The 24,098-nt window shown below is 41.4% G+C and overlaps 1 protein-coding gene across 4 annotated transcripts in view; it reads left to right on the forward strand.

Annotated features, from left to right (window-relative positions):
• The window catches only part of ADGRB3 (adhesion G protein-coupled receptor B3), a 1,107,867-nt gene that overhangs the window by 567,696 nt on the left and 516,073 nt on the right, over positions 1-24,098 (forward strand). For all 4 annotated transcript variants that reach the window (XM_089681322.1, XM_089681321.1, XM_089681323.1 and 1 more), the window contains 4 exons: positions 11,724-11,825; positions 12,106-12,212; positions 17,088-17,282; positions 21,567-21,635. In XM_089681322.1, the coding sequence (XP_089537448.1) occupies positions 11,724-11,825; positions 12,106-12,212; positions 17,088-17,282; positions 21,567-21,635 (473 nt within the window). The remainder of the gene's footprint in view (positions 1-11,723; positions 11,826-12,105; positions 12,213-17,087; positions 17,283-21,566; positions 21,636-24,098) is intronic.

A 24,098-nucleotide genomic window follows, 5' to 3' on the forward strand; every position in this document is an offset into this window, starting at 1 on the left:
GCTGGGGAAGAGAAATAATACTGTCAGTCAGTATGACATGCAGATGAGTGCCGTCGATCTTAGAATCACCGCACACTTCACTCATTTGGGCAGTCATGGGGCCAAAACCAGAGTGTGGAGCCACAGTGTGGCGGTGGAGGCAGCAGCAATGGGAGGCCATACAGCACCCTATGACAAAATGGAACCCACCAGCAGTGTGAGGAGACCTGAAAGTGGCACATGGCAGAGTGTGGCGATGGAGACAGCAGCAATGGGAGGCCGTTCAGGGACCCATGACACACTCTGGACCTGGCAGCAGCAAGAGAAGGCGGTACAGGGGCCCATGGCAGAGTGGCGAAGCGTAAGCAGCTTAAATTGAAGGCCATACAGAGGCCTATGTTAAAAAGTCCCCCCAGCAGCAGTGTGGGGAGACGACTATCAAGAGTCCAATGGAAGAGTGGCGGAGCAGAAGCAGCTTCAATTGAAGGCCATACACAGGCCTAGGTTAAAAAGTCCCCCCAGCAGCAGCGTGGGGAGACGACTATCAAGAGTCAAATGGCAGAGTGGCGGAGCGGAAGCAGCTTCAATTGAAGTCCATACACAGGCCTAGGTTAAAAAGTCCCCCCAGCAGCAGTGTGGGGAGACGACTATCAAGAGTCCAATGGCTGAGTGGCGATCCGGGAAGTCAGTGTTGTGATTGCAGATGCAATGCAGAAATTTTATGAGGTAATGCCGTGGGTGCGAAGAAGATTATATACCGTCGTACTTCCATCCATAAGACGGAACAACCTGCGAACCGGGAGCTTTATTGCCCTGACCCGCTGAGCAGCTTCTGGGATACCCAAGAGTTTGGCTTCTGTGGGGAATATGGTTGAAAACTGAAACTTAAAGGCATGTTGACGGAAGGGCACCAGTGTCAGTGCTCCGGAGGGAATATAGCTTCAAAGCTGACACTTAAAGGTATATCGACGGTCAGAGACCACAGGAAGTGGAGCTTGCGTCTTAAATCGACTGAATGTGGCAGACGTGAAACGTCTACGGGCCGTATATGAAACGGGTTGTTCCTCTTTCTGGAATAAGTGTTGGAAATGGCCACTCTTTTTGGTGTGGCGTTTTGTCTATTTAATTCCGATAACGGACTCTACTCCTCCGTGCAATCTAGTTACGAGACCCTGGGCAGGTCTGGGTCCAATTTGTGGTAGAGACTGGTTTTGTTCAGCCATGCTTGAGCGAGTAATAACAGGTCTGTGCTGCCCTTTGGTGTCTGGCTTAATGCGCACAACACTGAACGTCCCAGCATTTGTCAACGATTTGCCGTTAAGTGATGCAAACCCGCTGAACCACGTTCATGAGGAGCCGGTACAGGGGGCCATGAATCAGTATGGACCTGGCAGCAGTGTGAGGAGACCCGAAAGTGGCACATGGCGCAGGGTGGCGGTGGAGGCAGCAGTATTCGGAAGACATACACAGGACTAGTTTAAAAAGCGGAAGCCGTCAGCAGCGTGAGCAGACGACAGAGGCACATGGCGCAGGGTGGCGGTGGAGGCAGCAGTATTCGGAAGCCATACACAGGCCTAGGTTAAAAAGCGGAAGCCGTCAGCAGCGTGAGCAGACGACAGAGGCACATGGCGCAGGGTGGCGGTGGAGGCAGCAGTATTCGGAAGCCATACACAGGCCTCGGTTTGAAAACTGGAACCCAGCAGCGTGAGCAGACGACAAAGACGCACATGGCAGAGGATGGATCTGGCAGCAGTATGAGAAGGCGGTACAGGGGCCCGTGGCACAGTGTGGTGATGGGGGCTACAGCAACTGGATGCCAGAAAGTGGCCGATAGGGCTATATACTGCATGGAATTATAAAGTTGTAAAGACAGCGGCCTATAAGGCTATACACACTATAACAATCATGACTTGATTGACCATTGGCCTATAAGGCTATACACAGCATGAATATCATGACTTATTCTGAGAGTGGTTTGGAAGGCTATATACAAAAAGTAATTCATGAGCTGTCCGGACAGCGGACAATAAGTACATATATACAAATCAATTCATCAGCTGTCCAGCCAGCGGCCTCAAAGGCGACACATATAGAAAGCAATTCATGAGCTGTTCAGACAGTGGCCTCTAAGGCGACAGATATACAAAGCAATTCCCGAGGTGTTCAGGGAGCGGCCTGAACGGCTAGGTTATTACTAAATATATTTTTGTGGCCAAACATCGGCCTATAAAAAGATGTCTACACAGTGACAAAAAATTATGTCGCCAGACAGTGGCCCCTAAGGCGACAGATATACAAAGCAATTCCCGAGGTGTTCAGTGAGCGGCTTGAACGGCTAGGTTATTACTAAATATATCTTTCTGGCCAAACATCGGCCTATAAATAGATATCTACACAGTGACAAAAAAGTAGGTCGCCTTACAGCGGCGTATCCTACAAATTGACATTATAAGAAATGGTTTAGACCAAAAAAAAAAAAAAAAACTTTGATGCGATGCTATACCTTAGTAGATTGTGGAAAGTCGACAAGTCAAGCGTAACTGTGTACATTACAGAAAATCTTAACAAGACAACCAAACATGTGGCCAAACCGTGACCGATACAACAAGTTAACAATGTAAGAAACAGGAGGGGGCCAAACCGTGGCCAATAAATAAACAGTCCACCTCATTGATGAGATGGACAACACATGTCAAATAAATATTTAAAAAAATTGCTATTCCATCGGTCTGGAACTGGTCGACTATAAATAATTAAAAAGTTTAAATTCATGTGACAGTCGTCCAGCGATGTATAAATAATTTAACAACCCCAATTCATGAGGGGCCCGACCTGCAGAGTATAAGTCATTAAAAATGTGCAAAACATGAGTCGGCCGACCAGCAGCCTCTCAATAAAATATATATACAAATGTACGGATCAGGTGGAGGTCTTGCATTTGTCCCTAATAACATGTTTGGGGCATGATTCATGGCGGATTTAGTCAGTTGTGTCAGGAACTGGTGGTTTGAAATCCAGACTAATCCACGCCTGATTCATTTTCACAAACGTGAGTCTCTCCACACTTTGGGTGGACAGTCGTGTCCTCCGCGGAGTTACAATACCTCCTGCCGCACTAAAGACGCGCTCCGATGCCACGCTACTGGCCGGGCATGACAGCCTTTCAAGGGCAAATTCAGCTAGTTGGGGCCAAAGGTCAAGTTTCGTTGCCCAATAGTCAAGGGGATTGTCTACCTCGGTTGGCAGGGTGCTGTCCAAGTAGGCCCAAGCCTGTTGTTTGAGGTCCTGCTCCAGGTCCTCCTGATGCTGCTGCTGCTGCGGCTGGTTAGTAGTTTCCTCACTGCGCTGGTGAAGAAAGCTACTCATCATCAACTGCAGACTGAGGCAGCCGCTGCTGGTGGAGCTGCCACTGCTCCTACCACCCCACCCCTCCCCTGCTGCCATGGCAGCGGAACGCGAGCGCACAGGGCCCACAGTGTCTGAGGATGGACGTTGGCGCAGAAAGGCAGAGACCAACTGACTACATAGGTGGTTTTTATAGTACGTTATTTTGGCCTCCCTCTCAGCAGGTGTGAAAAAGGCCACCATTTTTGAACGGTAGCGAGGGTCCAACAAGGTAGACAGCCAAAAGTCATCCCTCTGTCTGATGGTTATTATTCGGCTGTCGCTACGCAAGCAACCGAGCATGCTATGGGCCATTTGTGCCAAGGAATGCGAGGGACTCCCTGCCTCCATCTCCACAGCATACTGCCACGGTGCGTCTGGGTCCTCTGTCTCCTCCTCCTCCTCCTCTACCAGATGCTCCTGCTCCTCCACTCCTGTCCGCTGAGTGGAAAAACCACCCATTTCACTCAATAATTCCTGAGCACCAATGTCCTCCTCTACCTCCTCCTCTTCTTCCTGTCCTGCCCCCCCAGGGGTCATGTGGCGTTGAGATCTGTGCGCCACGTCTACCGCACCCTGACCAGCCATTGTTAACAGCATTTGTTCCAGGACGTGCAACAGAGGAATGACGTCGTTCATCCCATAGTCCTGCCGACTCACGAATAGCGTGGCCTCCTCAAAGGGCCTGAGCAAGCGGCAGGTGTCACGCATGAGCTGCCAATGGCTGACATCTAAGTTACACAGGGGAGTACCTTTATCCGCTTGTAACATCAGGAAATCGGTGATGGCCTTTCGCTGTTCGTAAAGGCGGTCTAACATATGTAGGGTTGAATCCCACCTTGTTGCAACGTCGCAGATCAGGCGATGCTGTGGAATTCCGTTCTGCCGCTGCAGCTCAAGGAGGGTGTGCTTTGCGGTGTAGGAATGGCTGAAATGCATGCAAAGTTTACGTGACATTTTAAGGATGTCTTGCAGTGGGATGGTGGATTTTAGGAACTGCTTGACAACCAGATTGAACACGTGAGCCATGCATGGCGCATGGCACAACCTTCCTTGACGCAGAGCAGACACCATGTTCTTTCCGTTGTCGGTCAACATGGTTCCGATTTTCAGTTTGCGCGGAGACAGCCATCTGTCGATTTCTCTGTTCATTACACTCAGAAGTTCCTCCCCTGTGTGACTACATTCGCCAAGGCATACCAGGTGCAGCACAGCGTGACACCGTTGCGCCCTGAACATGTGATATGCCGGTCAGGTAATGGGACTTGGCACGGGGGTGGCGGCTGAGGACACGGCGGAAGAAGAGGTGGTAGAGGCGGACATCTTTGCTGGACCAAGGACGTGCAAACGTGGAGGCAAAAGCGGCGTGACCTTTCCAAGTTGCTGGTTCGGCTGTGCCGAAACCACGTTCACCCAGTGGGCCGTAAATGACATGTACTGTCCCTGACCGTAGTTACAGCTCCACACGTCGGCGCTGCCGTGCACTTTGGCAGAGACCGACATGCTCAAAGACTGGCCCACCATCTCTTCTACATGTGAATGCAGGGCTGGCACTGCCTTTTTGGCGAAGAAATGCCGGCTTGGCACTTTCCACCGCGGCTCGGCACAAGCCATCATTTCTCGGAAAGGTGCTGAGTCCACCACTTGGAAAGGGAGGGACTGCAGCACCAGCAACTTGGACAGGAGGACGTTCAGCTTCTGCACCGTCGGGTGCGTGCTCGCAAACTGTTGTCGCTTGGAAACGGATTCCAAGAAAGACTGCTGACGGAATCCGTGAAGAGGAGTAGCAGGAGAAGGAGCATCTGAATGAGCGGAAGATGCCAACGAGCGACAACTCCCCTCAGCAGAGGTGTTGGAGCCTTGACTGGCTGATAGAGGGCGATTGACGTCAGGTGACGGAGCAAGTAAGGGAGCGGGTGATGGAGCGGGGGCTGGGGCAGGCAGAACCGCCGTATCTTTATCACGGTTTTCCCAGGCCACCGAAAGGCGAGGCTGCATATGCTGACGCAACGCTGTGGTCCCAAAATTGGCCCCCTGGCCACGCTTGACTTTCTGGCCACATAGTCGACATACGGCTACGTTTACTTCCTCGGGCGGCTTGACGAAAAATTGCCACACCGCCGAGTAGGAAACTTTGCCCCCGCTACTCCTCACTGGCTGACTGCTACTTCCTCCGTGCACACCGGCACCACTACTGGCCGTGGTGGTAGGCTGCAGTGGAGCTGGTGCTCTACTCCGTGGCCGTTTGGCTCCACTGACACTGCTGCGACCCTGCTGCTGTCTCCTGGGCAACCCACCGACTGTTTTGCTCGCTGGCAAGCTGGCACCCTCTTCTCCTGATGATGCGTAAGCAATAGCCTGATGACGACAAGGCTTCCAAGTGCGATCAGCCTCATCATCATCAATTAGGGTCTCCGCGTCACTACTAGCCCCCTCGGCTGCGTGTGGGTCAGGAGACAGACCTGTCTCTAGACCGGCTACCGAGCCACTCTCCTCGCCAGTACTTCTTCGCCTGGCTGCTGAAGAGGCGGATGTCTCCCCCCGTTCCTGACCGCCCTCTGTTAGCTCTTCCTCACTGTACAGTGGGGCTGAGCCCACAGCATGCGATACTTCGCTTGGTGAGGGAACACCAAAGGACAGGGGCAGGTCGAGGACACGTGATTTCAGTGGGCTTGCTCCCGGGCCATGCCAACTAACGGTTGTGTCTGACGTACCCACCGACCGTTGGCTGTAGGTGTCAGAGGTGACCTGGGAAGAGAAAGACGACCGAGTCAACCAATCGATGACGGCAGGGTTGTCGGTGGAGGCACGACCGCTGGATGACACCGGGAGCACTGGCCTCTGGCTGCGACTAGTGCTGCCTCGACCCCTTCCTCTGCTGCCACGTCTGCTCGCTCCTGAAACATTGCCTCCTCTGCCACTCCTCTGCGTGTTGTCTGACATACTCTTTAATTCAATAAGCACCCCAAAAATAAAACCGGATTTAACTCTTTGAACGTACAATAGTGCTTGTGAAGCAGAAAGTCAGTTTATTTAGCACAATCGGTCAATTGCAGCTTGCCGTTGGCTGTAAACTGTACGTTTATGTCACTGGAATGCACTAATCACCCAAAAAATATTACCGCCACCCGGCGTGTATATGGATTTAACTCTTTAAACGTACAATAGTGGTTGTGAAGCAGAAAGTCAGTTTATTTAGCACAATCGGTCAATTGCAGCTTGCCGTTGGCTGGAAACTGTACGTTTAGGTCACTGGAATGCACTAATCACCCAAAAAATATTACCGCCAGCCGGCGTGTATATGGATTTAACTCTTTGAACGTACAATAGTGGTTGTGAAGCAGAAAGTCAGTTTATTGTACACAATCGGTCAATTGCAGCTTGCCGTTGGCTGTAAACTGTACGTTTATGTCACTGGAATGCATTAATCACCCAAAAAATATTACCGCCAGCCGGCGTGTAAATGGATTTAACTCTTTGAACGTACAATAGTGGTTGTGAAGCAGAAAGTCAGTTTATTTAGCACAATCGGTCAATTGCAGCTTGCCGTTGGCTGGAAACTGTACGTTTATGTCACTGGAATGCACTAATCACCCAAAAAATATTACCGCCAGCCGGCGTGTAAATGGATTTAACTCTTTGAACGTACAATAGTGGTTGTGAAGCAGAAAGTCAGTTTATTGTACACAATCGGTCAATTGCAGCTTGCCGTTGGCTGGAAACTGTACGTTTATGTCACTGGAATGCATTAATCACCCAAAAAATATTACCGCCACCCGGCATGTAAATGGATCTAACTCTTTCAACGTACAATAGTAGTTGTGAAGCAGAAAGTCAGTTTATTTAGCACAATCGGTCAATTGCAGCTTGCCGTTGGCTGGAAACTGTACGTTTATGTCACTGGAATGCACTAATCACCCAAAAAATATTACCGCCACCCGGCGTGTAAATGGATCTAACTCTTTGAATGTACAATAGTGGTTGTGAAGCAGAAAGTCAGTTTATTGTACACAATCGGTCAATTGCAGCTTGCCGTTGGCTGGAAACTGTACGTTTCTGTCACTGGAATGCACTAATCACCCAAAAAATATTACCGCCAGCCAGCGTGTAAATGGATTTAACTCTTTGAACGTACAATAGTGGTTGTGAAGCAGAAAGTCAGTTTATTTTGCACAATCGGCAAACTGCAGCACCAACTGTGCACGACAGCCACCAAAAAAAAAAAGGGTGTATGTCACTTTAAATTTTTGATTCTTTGATAGCTGGTGCCCTAAGTAACGATTCTGTGTCCCTGAGTAACGATTCTGTGTCCCTGAGTAACGATTCTGTGTCCCTGAGTAACGATTCTGTGTCCCTGAGTAAGGATTCTGTGGCCCTAAAGTCTCTGTGGCCCTAACTCTGTCCCTTAATACACACAGGTCTGTCTCTCTTGAATGACCGGAGGCTAATGGAGAATTCTAAGATGGCCGCGATTTATAGCTCCACCATTACACAGTGCTGGCTGGCTGCTGATTGGCTAATGCGATCACATGTCATGAATGCATTATGGGTCAGCGCACCTTGTCTGCGCGCCTTCCCAGAGATCCCCGCCCCATCTTCTCTGTCCATTTTCTCCGTCGCCACACATGTCGCCGCCATTTTTGGGAAAATTTGATTCGTGCATCCGAAGTTTGCTAATCTTCGGATTCGTCGCGAATAGAATTTTTCCAAATCTTCGGAACGAATTCCACTTCGTCATGTTCGATTCGCTCATCTCTAGTTGTGACAAACTGTAACATGGTCATTTTATTGATACCTAAAAAAGGTGACTGTTTTAGGCAACCCAGACAGTGTTGTATTTGTCTCATTGTGTTTCTAAATGTTCAATGGGCCTCAATTCTGTGATGCAAGTTCACCAAAGTTATCAAAGAGAACAGTCTTTCTTTCAACTCGCCAGATTTGTAATCTAGACATGTGCATCTCCTAAAAGTTTTTGTCTAGATAATTTATGAGCATCGGAATATGTATATATATACTGTACAGCCCTGGCCAAAACTTTTGAGAATTACACAAATATTAAGTTTCACAAAGTCTGCTGCTTCAGTGTTTTTAGATCTTTTGTCAGATGGTACTATGGTATACTGAAGTATAATTACTAGCATTTCATAAGGGTCAAAGGCTTTTATTGAAAATTATATTAACTTTATGCAGAGAGTCAACATTTGCAGTGTTGACCCTTATTTTTCAAGACCTCTGCAATTCACCTGCCTCTTGAGGATTGACCACAAGTTCTCAATGGGATTGAGGTCTGGGAAGTTTCCTGGCCATGAACCCAAAATTTTGATGTTTTGTTTTGCCTTATGGCAAGGTGCTCCATCATGCTAGAAGAGGCATTGTTCGGTACCAAACTGTTCTAGGATGGTTAGGAGAAGTTGCTCTATGTTTTTGTACCATTCTTTATTCATGACTGTGTTCTTAAGCAAAATTGTGAGTGAACAGGTTTTTTCTAGATGCCTCAAACAATTGGAAAGGGGATTCATTACTGAAAATGATTTCACCCCAGTCCTAAGCAGTCCAATCCCTGTACCTTTTGCAGAATATCAGTCTGTTCCTGATGTTTTTCCTGGAGAGAAGTGGCTTCTTTGCTGCCCTTATTGACACCAGGCCATCCTTCAAAAGTCTTCACCTCACTGTACGTGCAGATGCACCCACACCTGCCTGCTGCCATTCTTGAGAAAGCTCTGCACTGGTGGTGCCCTGATCCCACAGCTAAATCAACTTTAGGAAATAGTCTTGGTGCTTGCTGGATTTTCTTTGGTGCCCTGAAGCCTTCTTCACAACAATTGAACCTCTCTCCTTGAAGTTCTTGATGATACGATAAATGGCTGATTTAGGTGCAATCTTAGTAGCAGCAATATCCTTGCCTATGAATCTCTTTTTGTGCAAAGCAAGGATGAATGCACATATTAACTTTCATGAAATTTAATATTTGCGTCATTCTCAAAATGTTTGCTCAATGCTGTATATATATATATATATATATATATATATATATGTATATATATACACACAGAGACAAATATATATATATATATATATATATATATATACTGTATATAGCCAGAGCCAATTTATCATGAGGCATAGTAAACACATTCCTATAGGTTAGAGGTCTCCAAACTGTGGCCCTCTAGCTATTGAAGTACTACAAGTCTCCTCATGCCTCTGCCTCTGGGAGTCTTGCCTATGGCTGTCACAGTCTTGCAAGGCCTAATGGGACTTGCAGTTCCTCAACACCTGGAGGGCCATAGTTTGGAGACCCCTGCTATAGGTAAATAGGTGACAAAAGCAAAAAAGTAGTTTTTCCCTATTATTTTTATTATTATTTAGGGTGGAACATCTAACATGTTCCAGCTCCTACCTCCTCTCCTATCCTCCCCCCAATCTCCACCCCTCCACAACAGCGGGTGGGAGATCTTCTCCTCACAGTTTAAAAACAGCTCTGCCCACACAGCCACATCATTCATTCACAGAGGTTTCTGAACAAATTAACTACAACTGCATTTGGCCACCACGGCCATCAGCTTGTAGTTATCAATGAACTATGAGGGGCTGGTGAGTTTATTGGTTCTTTCTGCAATTCAATAACTGCCTTTCCATATGGAAGGTATGAGCAGACAGTGTACTGAGAGTTTGCAGGAGCCTGTCATTGCTCCCTCGATCTGCTGATCACGGGTACAATGCTTTACAGGCTCCAGTGTAAAGGAACAATAAATAAACCTTTTTTTCTCTGCAAAAAGATGTGGATTTACTATTTTTTATAAAAGGTGAATTTAGAGGTGATCCTAATAGTTATTTAGGATGTCAAATGTTATGTGCCTACAGCCTTCGGGGATAAAAATTTGACCCATGTGACCCTACTAACATTCGACATTACAGAAATGTTAGTATATGTACTGCTAATAGAAAAAATTTTTAAAAGAGAAGTATGGGTTTTAAAAAAATAAACATTGATCCGAGTGATCAGTGATGCTGCATCTGTCCCCCGCTGGCTCTAAGTTTGAGAACTGAGTGATCAAAGACCACTGATCGCTCTGTGTTCCCATCCACTCTGAGCAGAGAGCAGTGAATGTCAATCACCAGATCTCTGCTCTGCCCCTCCAGGGCTTACTAGAGTGGCTGGTTGTGGAGGGGGTGGGAACAGCTGGCTCAGCCTTTCAGCAGTTTTCTGAGAGGCTGAGACAGCTGCTGGTCCAGACATCTGGATGGATCCCAAACATATGGTTGGTATCTATTCAGAGCCTGGACTGGCTCTGAGATGCCAACCAACAGCTGGCTTTAGCCCACTGCCAGCTGAAAATGAGTCACAGGAGTGCAGAATAAACTGCACTCCTGTAATCCCCAGGAGAAGTACAGCCAAAATAGCTTTGGCTATACTTCTCCTTTAAGGTTATGCCTCATGCAAGAGCTCAGCAAACAAGAGAAAATGCCTTTTCAACTGCTATACCAAGTATCCTACAGAAAAGATCATGGTTTTAGAACATCCAACAGCATTTGCCACCCATGTTGATACATTAGTACAGAGGTTTAAAAAGAGTTTAAAACGAAGGGTGAAAACAAGCTTTTATAGTAATTGCTCCTAATTCCTGCAATTTCTGCAAGTGAGCTATGAAGACATTGTGATCTGTAAGTTGTTCAGAGTGTAAATGGTTTTAACAAATCATTGATGCCTTGTGTATGCCTCTCAGCACACAGTGGGTTTTTCTGTTGCTTACCTGGGCTATGGTCAGCAGGTTTAGCTATGCTATAAAAAACATAAATGATAATTACAAATAAATATGTCAGTAAAGTCTCGCAAGATACTGTATATGTAATTGGACTTGGAATACTTTTTTTCTTAGAATAATTGCTTGCTTGGTCATTACTGAAGCCAAAAGCTTGCACTACAAAGCTCTCTTTCTTGGGTTCTAAGTTTGTACTGAATGCTTTTACTAATGCTTTGAAATGGTTTGTTGTTTTCTGAAAATGTAGTGGGGTGGCCTGTTATGATACAATAATACTAGAATAACCCCTCTTGAAGGTGACATAAAATGAAGATATTAACCATGCAGTAACTAGTTAACTACCATGTTTAAAAACGGCAAGAGAAATTGAGTGAACAACACATACATCTGCGGGTTATTATGTTTTAAAGAAAAAAATGACAGGGAGAAACTGCTGGCTGAGCTATTTTTACCACGGAGCTAATGTTTTTAGAAACAAACATTCTGGACTACTAAGGTTTTTTCCTCAGGCATGTAGAGAACTGAGTAGCGTGACAAATAATCTCAGAATCCTGGATGTGTGTGTGTTTAATATAAATCTCTCACTCTTATTCACAGCTCCTTATGAAATCTGCCCCGAGGACTATTTGATGTCTATGGTATGGAAAAGAACCCCAGCTGGAGACCTGGCATTCAATCGATGTCCTCTTAACGCTACTGGTAAATGCTCTTCTATTAAGAGATGTACACATTTATATAGAACTAGATGAGTGATGATCAAACATGTTTATTTGTCTGCAATGTGGTTTGGAAGATCATAATTGAGCATTTCAAATAATCATTTGTACAAATGGAATTTTAAGAAAATGGGATATATATTGTGCATCTCATTTTCCAATGTTATATAGCTAAATAGACTCATTTGTGAGATTGCTTTTGTATGATTTCAGCATTGCTGCAGACTCTAACAAATATTTTCTGCATCCTGTGTGACTCATAGGCACCACTAGCAGACGCTGCTCGCTCAATCTTCATGGTGTAGCCTTCTGGGAACAGCCAAGCTTTGCAAGATGCATATCAGCTGAATACAGACACTTGCAGCTTTCAGTAGGTGCAAAGCCAGCTTTTGTCCTTGTTATGTTTATTTCCTATTATGTAGCTGAGCTGAAAATGTAACTCATTCATATCTAGCCGGAAATGTGGTACTGGCTAAGCAAAAAAACAGCTTTGAATTCTGCACATGCACATTATTAGAGCCAGTCCTTAATCACTGAAAAGTCATTTCAAATGTTTCCCTGGAAATGAACATGGATAATGAAGGTTTACCATATTAATTCTGTCAGTCAAAATATATTATGTTAAAAGACCTACATGCACAACTTTTATAAGAATTGAGGATTCATTGCTCATATTTCTTAATATGCATATGTATATGTGTATCAATTTTACCTTACTAAAAAGAGATAAGCATATTGGTTTTCTGGATCAACAAATCTGAAATTGTCTATGAAGGATCTCATTAATCCAGGTCATGGTATAGCTACTAGTAGTTAATTGCATTCAATTGGACGTGTTCTGTAATGTTGAAGATGTTTCATAGCTTCTCCAAACCATTCCTTTAATACTAATTGAACTGAAGAAGTATCTTGGAGAAGATAGAAAATGTCTTTAATATTGCAAGCCCAGTTGAAAGTAAATAGTGCTAACCAAAACTGAAATTACGTATGTGAACCAGGGTTTGTTAATACTCAAGTACTCAGGTAGATCACTCGTACAGATTTTTAATGCTTTAGAGCCTTTGCCCTCATGTCAAACTTTGATATGTGCTGGCACTGCATGTGCATCCACTTCTATAGGCTACCTGCAATGCAGCTACAAGTTGGATGCACATGCATGTAGCAGTGGCTCTGAATGGAGGATGGCACTAATCGGCTGATTGAATAGTGTGCAAGACTTCAGTCTTTCCCTTTTAGGCAGTGTTGTGAAAAACTGGTTGCCATGTTATTTATACCTATATTGTGGGCTTTCTTCTTAAATTAAATCTGAATCCTAAAGCACAGTGTATTATACATTATCAGTTTTTATAAAAATGTTCCATTGCTTATTTTTAAATAAGATGCTATTTTACACCTTTTTTAATCCTTTTTTTGCATCTCACTACTGCTGGTCTTCTTCAGCCTGTTTCAGTCACTTTCCGTCTACTGTATATGTAATTGCATCATTGAAAGGATGCAATGTGTGTTGGCATGGTTCTTTGAAGTCTCCACCTGATGCACACATATGACAGGGTAACAATGCAGGAACACAACTGTTGTCACTCTATACCAGGAAGTTCCTAAACAAGGACCTTCATGGTAGGATCACCAAGTATTATTGTAATTTAAGCCTATTCCTTAAAAAGATCTAAACCCTTTGGATTTACACATTTTTTCACATTCTGTTAGCAGTACTAAACCCTTCATTTTGAATCTGCAAGCTTCCGTTAATTTTCACATCAAACATCGGACTTGAGAAAAAAATTGATCTCAGTAATTATGACTGTGATGTGATTGTTGGTTTGTGTGACTTCAAATGGAAGCCAATTCCTTTGTCCACTGAGGGGCAGAGAGAAATAATATAATTTATGCATGTTTTTAAATTTCCCTGATCTCAATTTGGTTATTGAAATCAATATAGGTCAGTGTAAAAATGATTATATTAGTAACTAAATCCCAAAAAATAAAAATGTGTACTGAAGGCCATGTAATTACTTAGTATTGCCAAAAGTTCACTTGAAAGGTCCATCTTTGCTTTTATGTCTCTGTTATCTTACATTGACTTATATTAGACATAGGCCACTTTCAGCTGTTGGAGGCTGGCATGCTATAGCAAGCAAAGTAAAAACCTGAAGGACTTTCTGGGTTTGCAGTTCTATAGCAGATAATAGCTGATGGCCTACACATGCAAGGTTTATATAATTCCCACTTGCTAAGGTTTTATATAAATTTGGCTTATCTTTTAAATTGCATACTATGCATATAATGCACAGTCACAGAGTCATTAATTTAAATGATAATTTCTTTTCTTAAAGGAGCTGTAAACCTTAGACATGAAATATGAACAAAGTATATCCCTCTCTAGTGTGTACTTTCTCAATTAAGAGCAATTGTCATTTCTATCTGCTGCTTCATTACTCTGCTATTGGCATAAGTCACTTCTGACAAGTTTTCCTAACACCAAGAGAAAAATTGTGACAGGGGAGGGATCTCTAGCAGATTGATAGCCTTGGCTCTGTTCCTGTGAGCTGTGTGGAGGGGGTGTCTCATCCCTCCAATCAGAAATGGGAGCTCTCCAGTGAGTCATTTTAGCTCTCCTTTCCCTTTTTTGTGAACTCTCAGACAAGCTTTAAAAATTTTGGAATTTGAATCTCTGTAGAGAGGGTTGTAGATAAACAGGTACAATTTATGCAGGAAGCTTTGTTTCATCTTTGTGTATCACCTGAGGCTAGTTGCTTCACTGGGTATATGTAAGGGTTTACAACCACTTTAAATTGTGGGTTGGGCAATGTTAGGTTTACTTATGGTTCTATGGAACTATGCTAAGGTTGCAGACAATGGTTAGGACTAATTTTAGTTTTGGGTGAATAAAAATTAACAACTCCACATTTCCATTTTTTGCTAGTTGTTTCTTCTTTTAAAACTCATTTCAAATGAGAGCCATTTGCTAAAGGAATACATTTAAACTTTCCAAATGACCCAGGACATCTGTGTTTGTTTCAAAATGAAATCATACATAGGGTATTTTTACATTTCTGTATACATGATTGGGTACTAAATCACTGGACCCATTTAAAAATCCCTTATTTAGTAAATAGATAGTGGGTTTCAAGGCTTTTAATATTTGAAAATGTACATACTGTTCAAATTAGTTAAAAATGGTTTTGTCATAACCAACTATTACTGAGAGGAGTGATCATAAGGTGAATCTATTGCAAAGACAAAGAAAGTCTGAGTATGCAGCAAATCACTTATTAGAAAAAACATCATATTCCATCAGTGTCTGGATTAATATTGTTTTAAAATACAAACTTTACTACTAGAGCAATCCTTGGAGGCTGTACTCTCATCAAGCTGCCCTGTGATTATGCCTGTTTGTATAAGCTTGTGTCATGACTATTTTGGTTAAAATGAATGCAGAAGGTATTCTGAAGGTAAAATGCTATCAGTTTTAAACGAATAACTATCATAACTGTGCTGGCCACCAAACATGCAAAGGAAATGTTTATGTTTCCTGAACAGAAAACAGTCATGTTTCCCCCAAGCATTCCCTGTATTCCTCTCTCCTACAGTTTACTTGCTGAGCTTAGTCACAAGTGGTGGCCAAATTACAGACTCTAAAGGAATATGTTATGATGATTTGTACATTTTGAGTATTGTTGTGTGGAGCACTGGCCTATAAGTGCCATTATGGTAAATAAGGTCTTGCCATATTTAATAGATATCTGCAGCATGTAGGCACAGAGGAGGATATTTACTAAATCTGATGCACTCAAAATCTGATACAGCTGTGCATGGTAGCCAATCAGCTTGTTCAGTTGAGCTTTGACAATAAATCCTAAAAGCTGATTGGTTTCTAAACAGGGCTGCACCAGATTTTGCACTTTCTAGTTTTAGTAAATCTCCCCTCTCAGAGTGTTTTAAAGTGTATTTGCACTTTTTCAGCCAAACTGGAATACCTAATTTATAATTGCAACAGTTTCTCATTCACATAGCAAAACTTAAAAATAAATAAAGATGCTTACATTTTTACTTGCTTTTTTCTGAAAGTTCAAAAACTTAAGTTTTCCCCTGCTATGTAATGTTAAGGAGGGGACTGAGGGGTTAACATATACAAAAATTGACCCATATACAGTATGTTGTCCTGGCAGATCTCATCATTGGTTGATTTGAACATTGTCTGTTGTTACAAAGGGTAAAATGTATCAAAACTTAGATTCTGCATTGTACTGCAATGAAGGAAAACTCATCCTATCCCTCTTTGCTGCTCCACTTTCATGTTGAAATTATTCAGAGTTGCTTGCAGTTTGCCCAAAAGCCCACTGCAAGTAAACACCTAGAATGGAAAAAATTATTTTTTACTTATTTTTAGATGGAAGGAAACACATACCAAATATATAGCGCTGATTTCCTAAAGTTGACTATAAAAGTGTATCTACACTTAAAGGAACGAAGACCACTGATACACCTTACTTGCTATATGGCAATGACAGCATGAAACAATACAAGTGAATTATAAATTGTCTTGGTCTGAAGGCCTCACTCACAGGGAGGCATAGACTTCTGCATTTGCAGAGATTTTTGTTTATGCAACCAGAGTAGAATACAGCCACACCTGAAAGCCTGTTAAAAAAATACAATGACATTTCAACAGACTAAGCGGCTATAGGGATCTTTCCCCACATTTGTGTATGTACTTGCATACAGGTATGGTTGAGAGGACCTTAATTGCAATCTATCTGCATGTAGAGCTGCTCTTCCGTATGTGTATGCAACTACACGCTCAGATGTGGGGAAAGATCCGTACAGCCACTGCACCTGTCAAACTCACATTGATTTTTTTCATTGATACAGTCTTCTGAGCGTGGCTGTATGCTACTCTGGATGCAAAATAAACACTATATATATATATATATATATATATATATATATATATACATATATATACTGTACAACTTGAAACATATATGCTCAGTGGAATCCTGTCTTAAACAGAATTTTAAAGCTTGTTAATAAAAGCTGAACCTACTGTATGTGTGGCTAAATTTGTATTCTTTATCTATAAAGAGAACAGAAATTTATATCCAGTAAAAAACAAATACTAAAAATACAAGTGTTTATATATATTGTAGCATATACAACTTAGACATTTCAATTTCACAATGTTTGCGTTATGCATTGTTTTTTTTTTAAATTTAAACATATGCTATCTTTTTAACTGATATAGATTAAAGAACATCTTGCCAAGGGACAAAGAACGCTGGCAGGAGAAGGAATGTCTCAGGTGACCAAAACACTGCTCGATTTAACTCAGAGGAAGCATTTTTATGCAGGAGATCTACTGATCTCAGTGGAAATCCTCAGAAATGTCACAGACACTTTCAAAAGAGCAAGTTATATCCCCGCATCTGATGGAGTGCAGGTAAAAAAAAAAACAATCATGTTAGACTAATCTATCTATCTATCTATCTATCTATCTATCTATCTATCTATCTATCTATCTATCTATTCATCTCTTTTTCTATATGTATTCAAAGTCATTGGTAGTCAAAGATAATAAAGTGTAATATGAAAGCATTTTCAGAAAACATAATATAATAGTGTTAAGAATTGTGCTACATTAAAAATATAAAATATAAATATAGCTGCTAGCACGATCGGTGCACATGTACAAAGGGCTGCACTTATTGATTGTTAAAAAAAGTGTTGCAAAAAAATCAAGAACAAAATGAATAATAATAACAATATGAAACTCTGTAAGCATTAATAAAGAACCATAGTACAATGATGTGCTCAAAGTCCACAGATGTCCAAAATATAACCAGTGTTCAAAATAAGTGTTGTTTGTACTACAGAGGAGTGACACAAATCCCTACTGGATCTCCCAAAGATGTGCTTTCACCTAACCAATTGACCCTTACTACAAAGGTCGGAACTCATTTGATGGTCAAGGTTCAAAGCAGCAGATCTCTAAGCAATTGAGGTGCATGTTTTTAACCATATATGTGAGTGCATATGCATATATTTCTCTTTAATAAAAAATAGTTTTATCAGTGTGCACTAAAGATTGTCTTTTGTTTTATTGATCTTGAGATCCAGAGCTTATTAGAGCCATGGAGCGGTGAGAGAAGCTATTGGGGATTGACATCCTGACCAGGTAGTCCTTATTGATTGAATTCATCTGGTTGAGCTGTGAACCTTGTCCTTCATATGAGTTTTGACCTTTGTAGTGAGGGTCAATTGGTCAGGTGATGGCACATCTTTGGGGGATCCAGTAAAGGTATTGTGTCACTCATCTGTAACATTGATTTTGAACACTGATTTCTTTTTTTTTTTTTGTGGACTTCTTTGTGCAGCACGTAGTTGTAATTATTTTCAGAAAAAGCATGCCATGGCTCACTGTAGTAAAATACTTTTGGTCCTCGTGTACAATGGGTGTTTAGCCCCTGTGGGTCCAATCCGACACAGGTGTAGTGTTCAAATCCCTGGCAATAGCCTTTCAAAATATATGATGGGCTTAAATATGTGGTGGCTGGATGCTGCACTGAGTGGCACATTTAGGGCTGTATGAGTTCAGGAACGTATACTTGGAACAATCCTAGACATGAATACCACATAGTACAGCATCCAGTCACATCCAGCTGCCAGCGGGGCTTGATGCTGCACCTGTGCCTTTTGAGAACATGAAAATGAAAGATGATGATGCTATAGCAATTTTTATTATTTTTACTTATAATAATACTTTTTAGAGATAGATAAATTGATTTATTTCAGTATTACCGGTACAAAGAAATTAAACAAAGCAAACTAAAAATAGACTTCCATTCTACTTTGATCACTCAAAAAAACATAATTAAATATATATATATATATATATATATATATATATATATATACACTAACTTGCCAAAAGTATTGAGACAGCCCTCCAAATCATTGGATTCAGGTGTTTTAAACACCTCCACAGCCACAGGTGTATATAATTAAGCACCTAGGCATGCAGACTGCTTCCACAAATAGTTTTGAAAGAGTGGGTCGCTCTCAGGATCCCAGTGAATTTAAGCGTGGTACAGTGATAGGTTGACACCTTTTCCATCCGTGAAATTTCCTTGCTACTAAATAGTCCACGATCAATAAGTGGTGTTATAACAAAGTGGAAGCAACTGGGAACAACAGCAACTCAGCCATGAAGTGGTAGGCCACATAAAATGGCAGAATGGGGTCAGCGCATGCTGAAGCTCACAGTGCACAGAAGTCGCCAACTGCCTGCAGGGTCAATAGCCAAACTTTATGTGGCCTACAGATTAGCACAACAACAGTACATAGAGAGCTTCATGGAATGGGTTTCCATGGCCGAGCAACTGCATCCAACATCACCAAGTGCAATGCAAAGCGATGAATACAGTGGTGTAAAGCACGCCGCCACTGGACTCTAGAGCAGTGGAGACATGTTCTCTGGAGTGACAAATCATGCTTCTCTGTCTGGCAATCATATAGATGTGTCTGGGTCTGGTGGTTTCCAGGAGCACAGTACTTGCCTGACTGCATTTTGCCAAGTGTAAAGTTTGATGGAGGGGGGATTATGGTGTGGTGTTGTTTTTCAGGGGTTGGGCTTGGCCCTTTAGTTCCAGTGAAAGGAAGTCTTAAGGCATCAGTATACCAGGACATTTTGGACAATTTCATGCTCCAAGGTTTGTGGGAAGAGTTTGGGGATGGCCCTTTCCTGCTTCAACATGACTGCACACCAGTGCAGAAAGTAAGGTCCATAAAGACATGGATGAGGGAGTTTGGGGTGGAGGAACTTTACTGGCCTGCACAGAGTTCTAACCTCAACCCAATAGAACACCTTTGGGATGAATTAGAGCGGATACTGTGAGCCAGGCCTTCTCGGCCGACATCAGTCTCTGACCTCACAAATGCGTTTCTGGAAGAATGGTCAAACATTCCCATAGACACACTCCTAAACCTTGTGAACAGCCTTCCCAGAAGAGTTGAAGCTGTTATAGCTGCAAACGGTGGTCCAGCTTAATATTGAACCCTACAGACTAAGACTGGGATCCCATTAAAGTTCATGTGTGTGCAAAGGAAGATGTACCAATACTTTTTGGCAATATAGTTTGTGTGTGTATATATATATATATATATATATATAAAACAAGAATATAAAGTTTACTTTAATGCTATCAAGCATAGTATCTAATCCTGATCTGCGTGCACTTGTTTGAATGTTATGCAATGTTGGCTCTCTATTAACAGATGCTGTGAGACCTTTAAGAGCATCTTAGTCAGTTAGCAACAGATGCTTCTTGGTTCTTTGAAATTTTTAGTATCTTGCAAGTAACAGAAATAGGAATGGAGATATCAAGGGACCTGTAAACTATAAGCGTGAAGAAGCTAAAATCTGAACATTGTCCCTTTGAAAGGAATATAGGAAAACATTCCCAGGGGCTTGAGGATTGAAAACAAACTTTCACGTAATGCAGGTGTGTAGGATCATGTGGCCTACATGTGCTAAACCATTGTTAAGCCATTAAAAAAGTAATACAATGAATTGCCTTTCCATGTCAGTACACTTCAGGTTACAATATATTAGCTGCTAAATGATGCATTTAGCCTTCATATGGTTAGAGATTCAGTATGGGCAAATGTCAACTTTCCCTCATCCTATACATTCTGGCTGTTCTCCCAATTAGGCCCAAAAAGTATTCAGTGATTTATTGTGTGACATCTGAACAGTGCTTACTTGTTCAAAACTAATTGTGCCAAAATAAATAAAGAAAATATGTGCAACATATTTTCAAATATGCTAATTAGATCATGGAACTTACTGTATTGATTATGCAGTTAAATATTCTAAGCCCTTATAAATATGCTTGATGCAAACATAGTTTTGAAATTCTAATAGCGATACAGTATTGTATTCCAGTTCTTCCTTTTTTGTATGAGCTATGGGAAATATATAAAGCGGGTTATGAGAAGATCCATAGAACACTAGTTTTCTTGGTGCAGCACTGGCATAGATGCCAACTTTCCCAGATCTCCTGGATGTAGATGCTCTGTCCCAATGATGCTGTGTCCCAGGCTGTAACCTGAGGTCACAGCATCTACCTTGACTTATTGACCATGAAAAGTAACTCCAAAAAGTGTATTACTGAGTGAATTGCTGCCACGAGTGAGACATTCTTCAATAATTATGGGCAGGACCACCCAGAAAATGAGTGCATTCTGCCCATAAGGAGGGTGTGATATGAGTAGGTTGTGGGCAGGAGTGACCTTGCCCTGAGGACTGAGATGTTGGCAAGTATGCACTCCTTTTCATAACAAAGTAGATGCTAACACTTTCAGAAGGTTGCCTCATCTTTTTATTTCTTTTGTTAAAAAGTGTATGTTTAGCCACAACCTTTTTTTTTTTAGTAACTTAGAATAGAGTATAGGAGGGTTAGAACCTCTGTTAGGTTTTCACTGAAAGGATCCCCCATAATTTTCAAAACAAAAACACTTTTAGGTTGAAGATAGGCTTTGGTGGCTTTTAAATGTTCTACTTTTTATTTAAATAACAACTCTTAGCTAAAAGGGCAGTAGGATTTTTATTATTCATCATTATATACATAAACAGTGCATCGGCATCTCTGATAGATATGTACCTTTGCATAATACAGTTTATATTCTAGATCTGTTTGCATAACACATAACTTTTTACTTCTAGAACTTCTTCCAAATAGTAAGTAACCTCCTGGATGAAGAAAACAAAGAAAAGTGGGAAGATGCACAACAGGTAAGATACATCTTACTGTTGAAGACTTGACCTTTATTCAGTGGTATGGTACCATTAAGTTAAGCTATATATGACAATGAATAAACAGTAAGCAATAATAATGTATGCTGTAAAAAAATGATATAAAATAGGACTGTTCTGAATGCATGCACCATTTAACTTGACTCAGCATTGTTCTTATACTCATAACTGTTAATGTTATCTGGTTTAACCAAAAATTATGTCATTCATTTATTCAAAATTCTGAAGGTACACAACCTAGCATGTCATCTCTATTTGATCATTTTTCTGTCCAGATATCTACATTCAGCTAATTAACATAGTTTTTAGGTGATCTTTTTTTGCAGTTGACTCCAGTGTATTAGGATTTATTACAACATGACATTTTGAAGACCTAAGATTTAATGCTGGTTAGTTGAACAAAGTCCCTGCTGTGACTAGGTGGTGAGAAAACAAGCAAAACCAAAAGTATGCCACCTACTACAGACATCCAAAACAAATTGGCACCCTTTGAGCATGGTTCAAAATTAAATGTGTGACTCCAACTGGAACCCTAGGAGACAGAGAAGAGAAGCAGAATATATTGTTTTGCTTGAGGATGTTTACCATACAGTACATGTATTTTGAACTGGGGGCTTTACTTAACAGCACAATACTTTGGCAACTGATTGAATATCAGCTTGTCTCTTCAATGCAGTTAGCTTAATGGAAGCTGACTCATGCTTCAGATTCAAGGATTTACTCCATATCATTGCACTTTGATTCAGTATAGCAAACTGAATTATGCTTACCATAAAATACATTACGTGGCTATTTTATTATGTACACCTACCCAGTAGAAGAATTTTCCTTTTTTCGACCATGGGCTCTTTATGTTTTGCTTCCATGTCTACGTGATACTTTTCTTTAGGTGCTGCAGCTTGGAAGATGGAAATACAAGGCTTTTCCACCAATCCCTAAATACTAGGATATCGTATAAATACACACAGGTCAATACTGTGATCATCAAACTCTTACTACTAATAATGTGGACTTACAGTTCTGTGATAAAGTACTGCTGTGGAGACCAAGGGATAAATATGGTTAGCAACAATGTTCAAGAACAGTGTGGAACCCAAATACTTAAGTGGCATCACTAACCTATAACCTGCATGAACACGTATGTTTGAAGCTCAAGCTTTATGGATTTATGGCATTTTTTCAAAACTCCAGTGGAATCCAGTTGTCAACCACATGTCATCAAGTCTTACATGGAATTGTGCTCTAAAAATCTGTATGGATGAAATCATTGCATATGGAAATATGGATTTATGGTGTTTTTTCCAAAGCCTGAGCCTAGCAGGACACAGAGGTTACCAGATTCCTTCAGCACTTCCCTTTTTAATGTGCATTCAAAAGATACAACTTTCTTGTAGACCTTTAAAAGTAATTTGTAAAAATGTAATTGGGAAGGTACTGGGAGATGTCTGCACACAAATCTGGAAATCCTTCAACCTTACAGATGCTCACAAGGAAATGTGTATTGTGTATATATATATATATATATATATATATATAATGTTATAATGTAGTGCCACCAGTTCCGTACAAATCCTTGACACTGCTGAATGTGGAAACGTCAATTGGCACCCTTGGAACCAATGGTTAAAGAAATTCAGATAACACCTATATTCGCCTGCTGAAAGTCTTTCTATATGCACAAATAGCACGAGACACTTAAGCATCTAGTCTGACAGAATAATCTATTAACATACGTAGACAGATGCCTTTAATAAACTAGTTACTGTATTACAGAACCGTTGATATACTAATTTGAGTAAATTAAAATGAAGATTTAGCTCAGTATATGTGAAACAAAATTAATGCTTGAACACATGATAGAAATTTAAATTAGCCGTAACACCAAGACATGATTGACAGCTTCTGAAAGGTTCTTTAAACACCAGTGAGTATTTTTAAAGGTAAACTGGAAGTGAAGAAATATGAAATCTGCCATTGCTTACTTATTTTTTAATGTGCAAGGACCACTTCACTAGCAAATCATTGACCTGTAACAAGCAGGCAGAGTAATTAAAACTTGCAGGCTTCAAAATGCCCTTTCTTGCTTTGGCTGTGAAGCAACAAGTAGAATGACAGTTTAGAAGTCTGCACCTTTTAAAATCAAGTCAGCAGTGAAATTCATTGCTTTTAGCCTGAAAGGCTCACTTTAAATAGAATTCTGCTTCCTGACTTAATATACCTTGATTGTGTATTTTCTAAAGCATATACATTATATTTATGAGGACAGAGGATTACCTCCAGGGGACATGTACACAGTATTATACTGAAAAAAAAAATATAATGTAAAATTACTATCACCAATGACCTAAAACAATGGAGTCAAAGATATATACTGACACTCACTTAAATAATGTTGCAAACAAAATAAGGAATGGCACTATAAACCTGTGCACATCATAGAAC

Source organism: Staurois parvus, unplaced genomic scaffold (genome assembly GCF_062004578.1).
Source record: "Staurois parvus isolate SC_StPar_1 unplaced genomic scaffold, SC_StPar_1.0 ptg000264l, whole genome shotgun sequence".
In the NCBI taxonomy this organism is placed as follows: Eukaryota; Metazoa; Chordata; class Amphibia; order Anura; family Ranidae; genus Staurois; species Staurois parvus.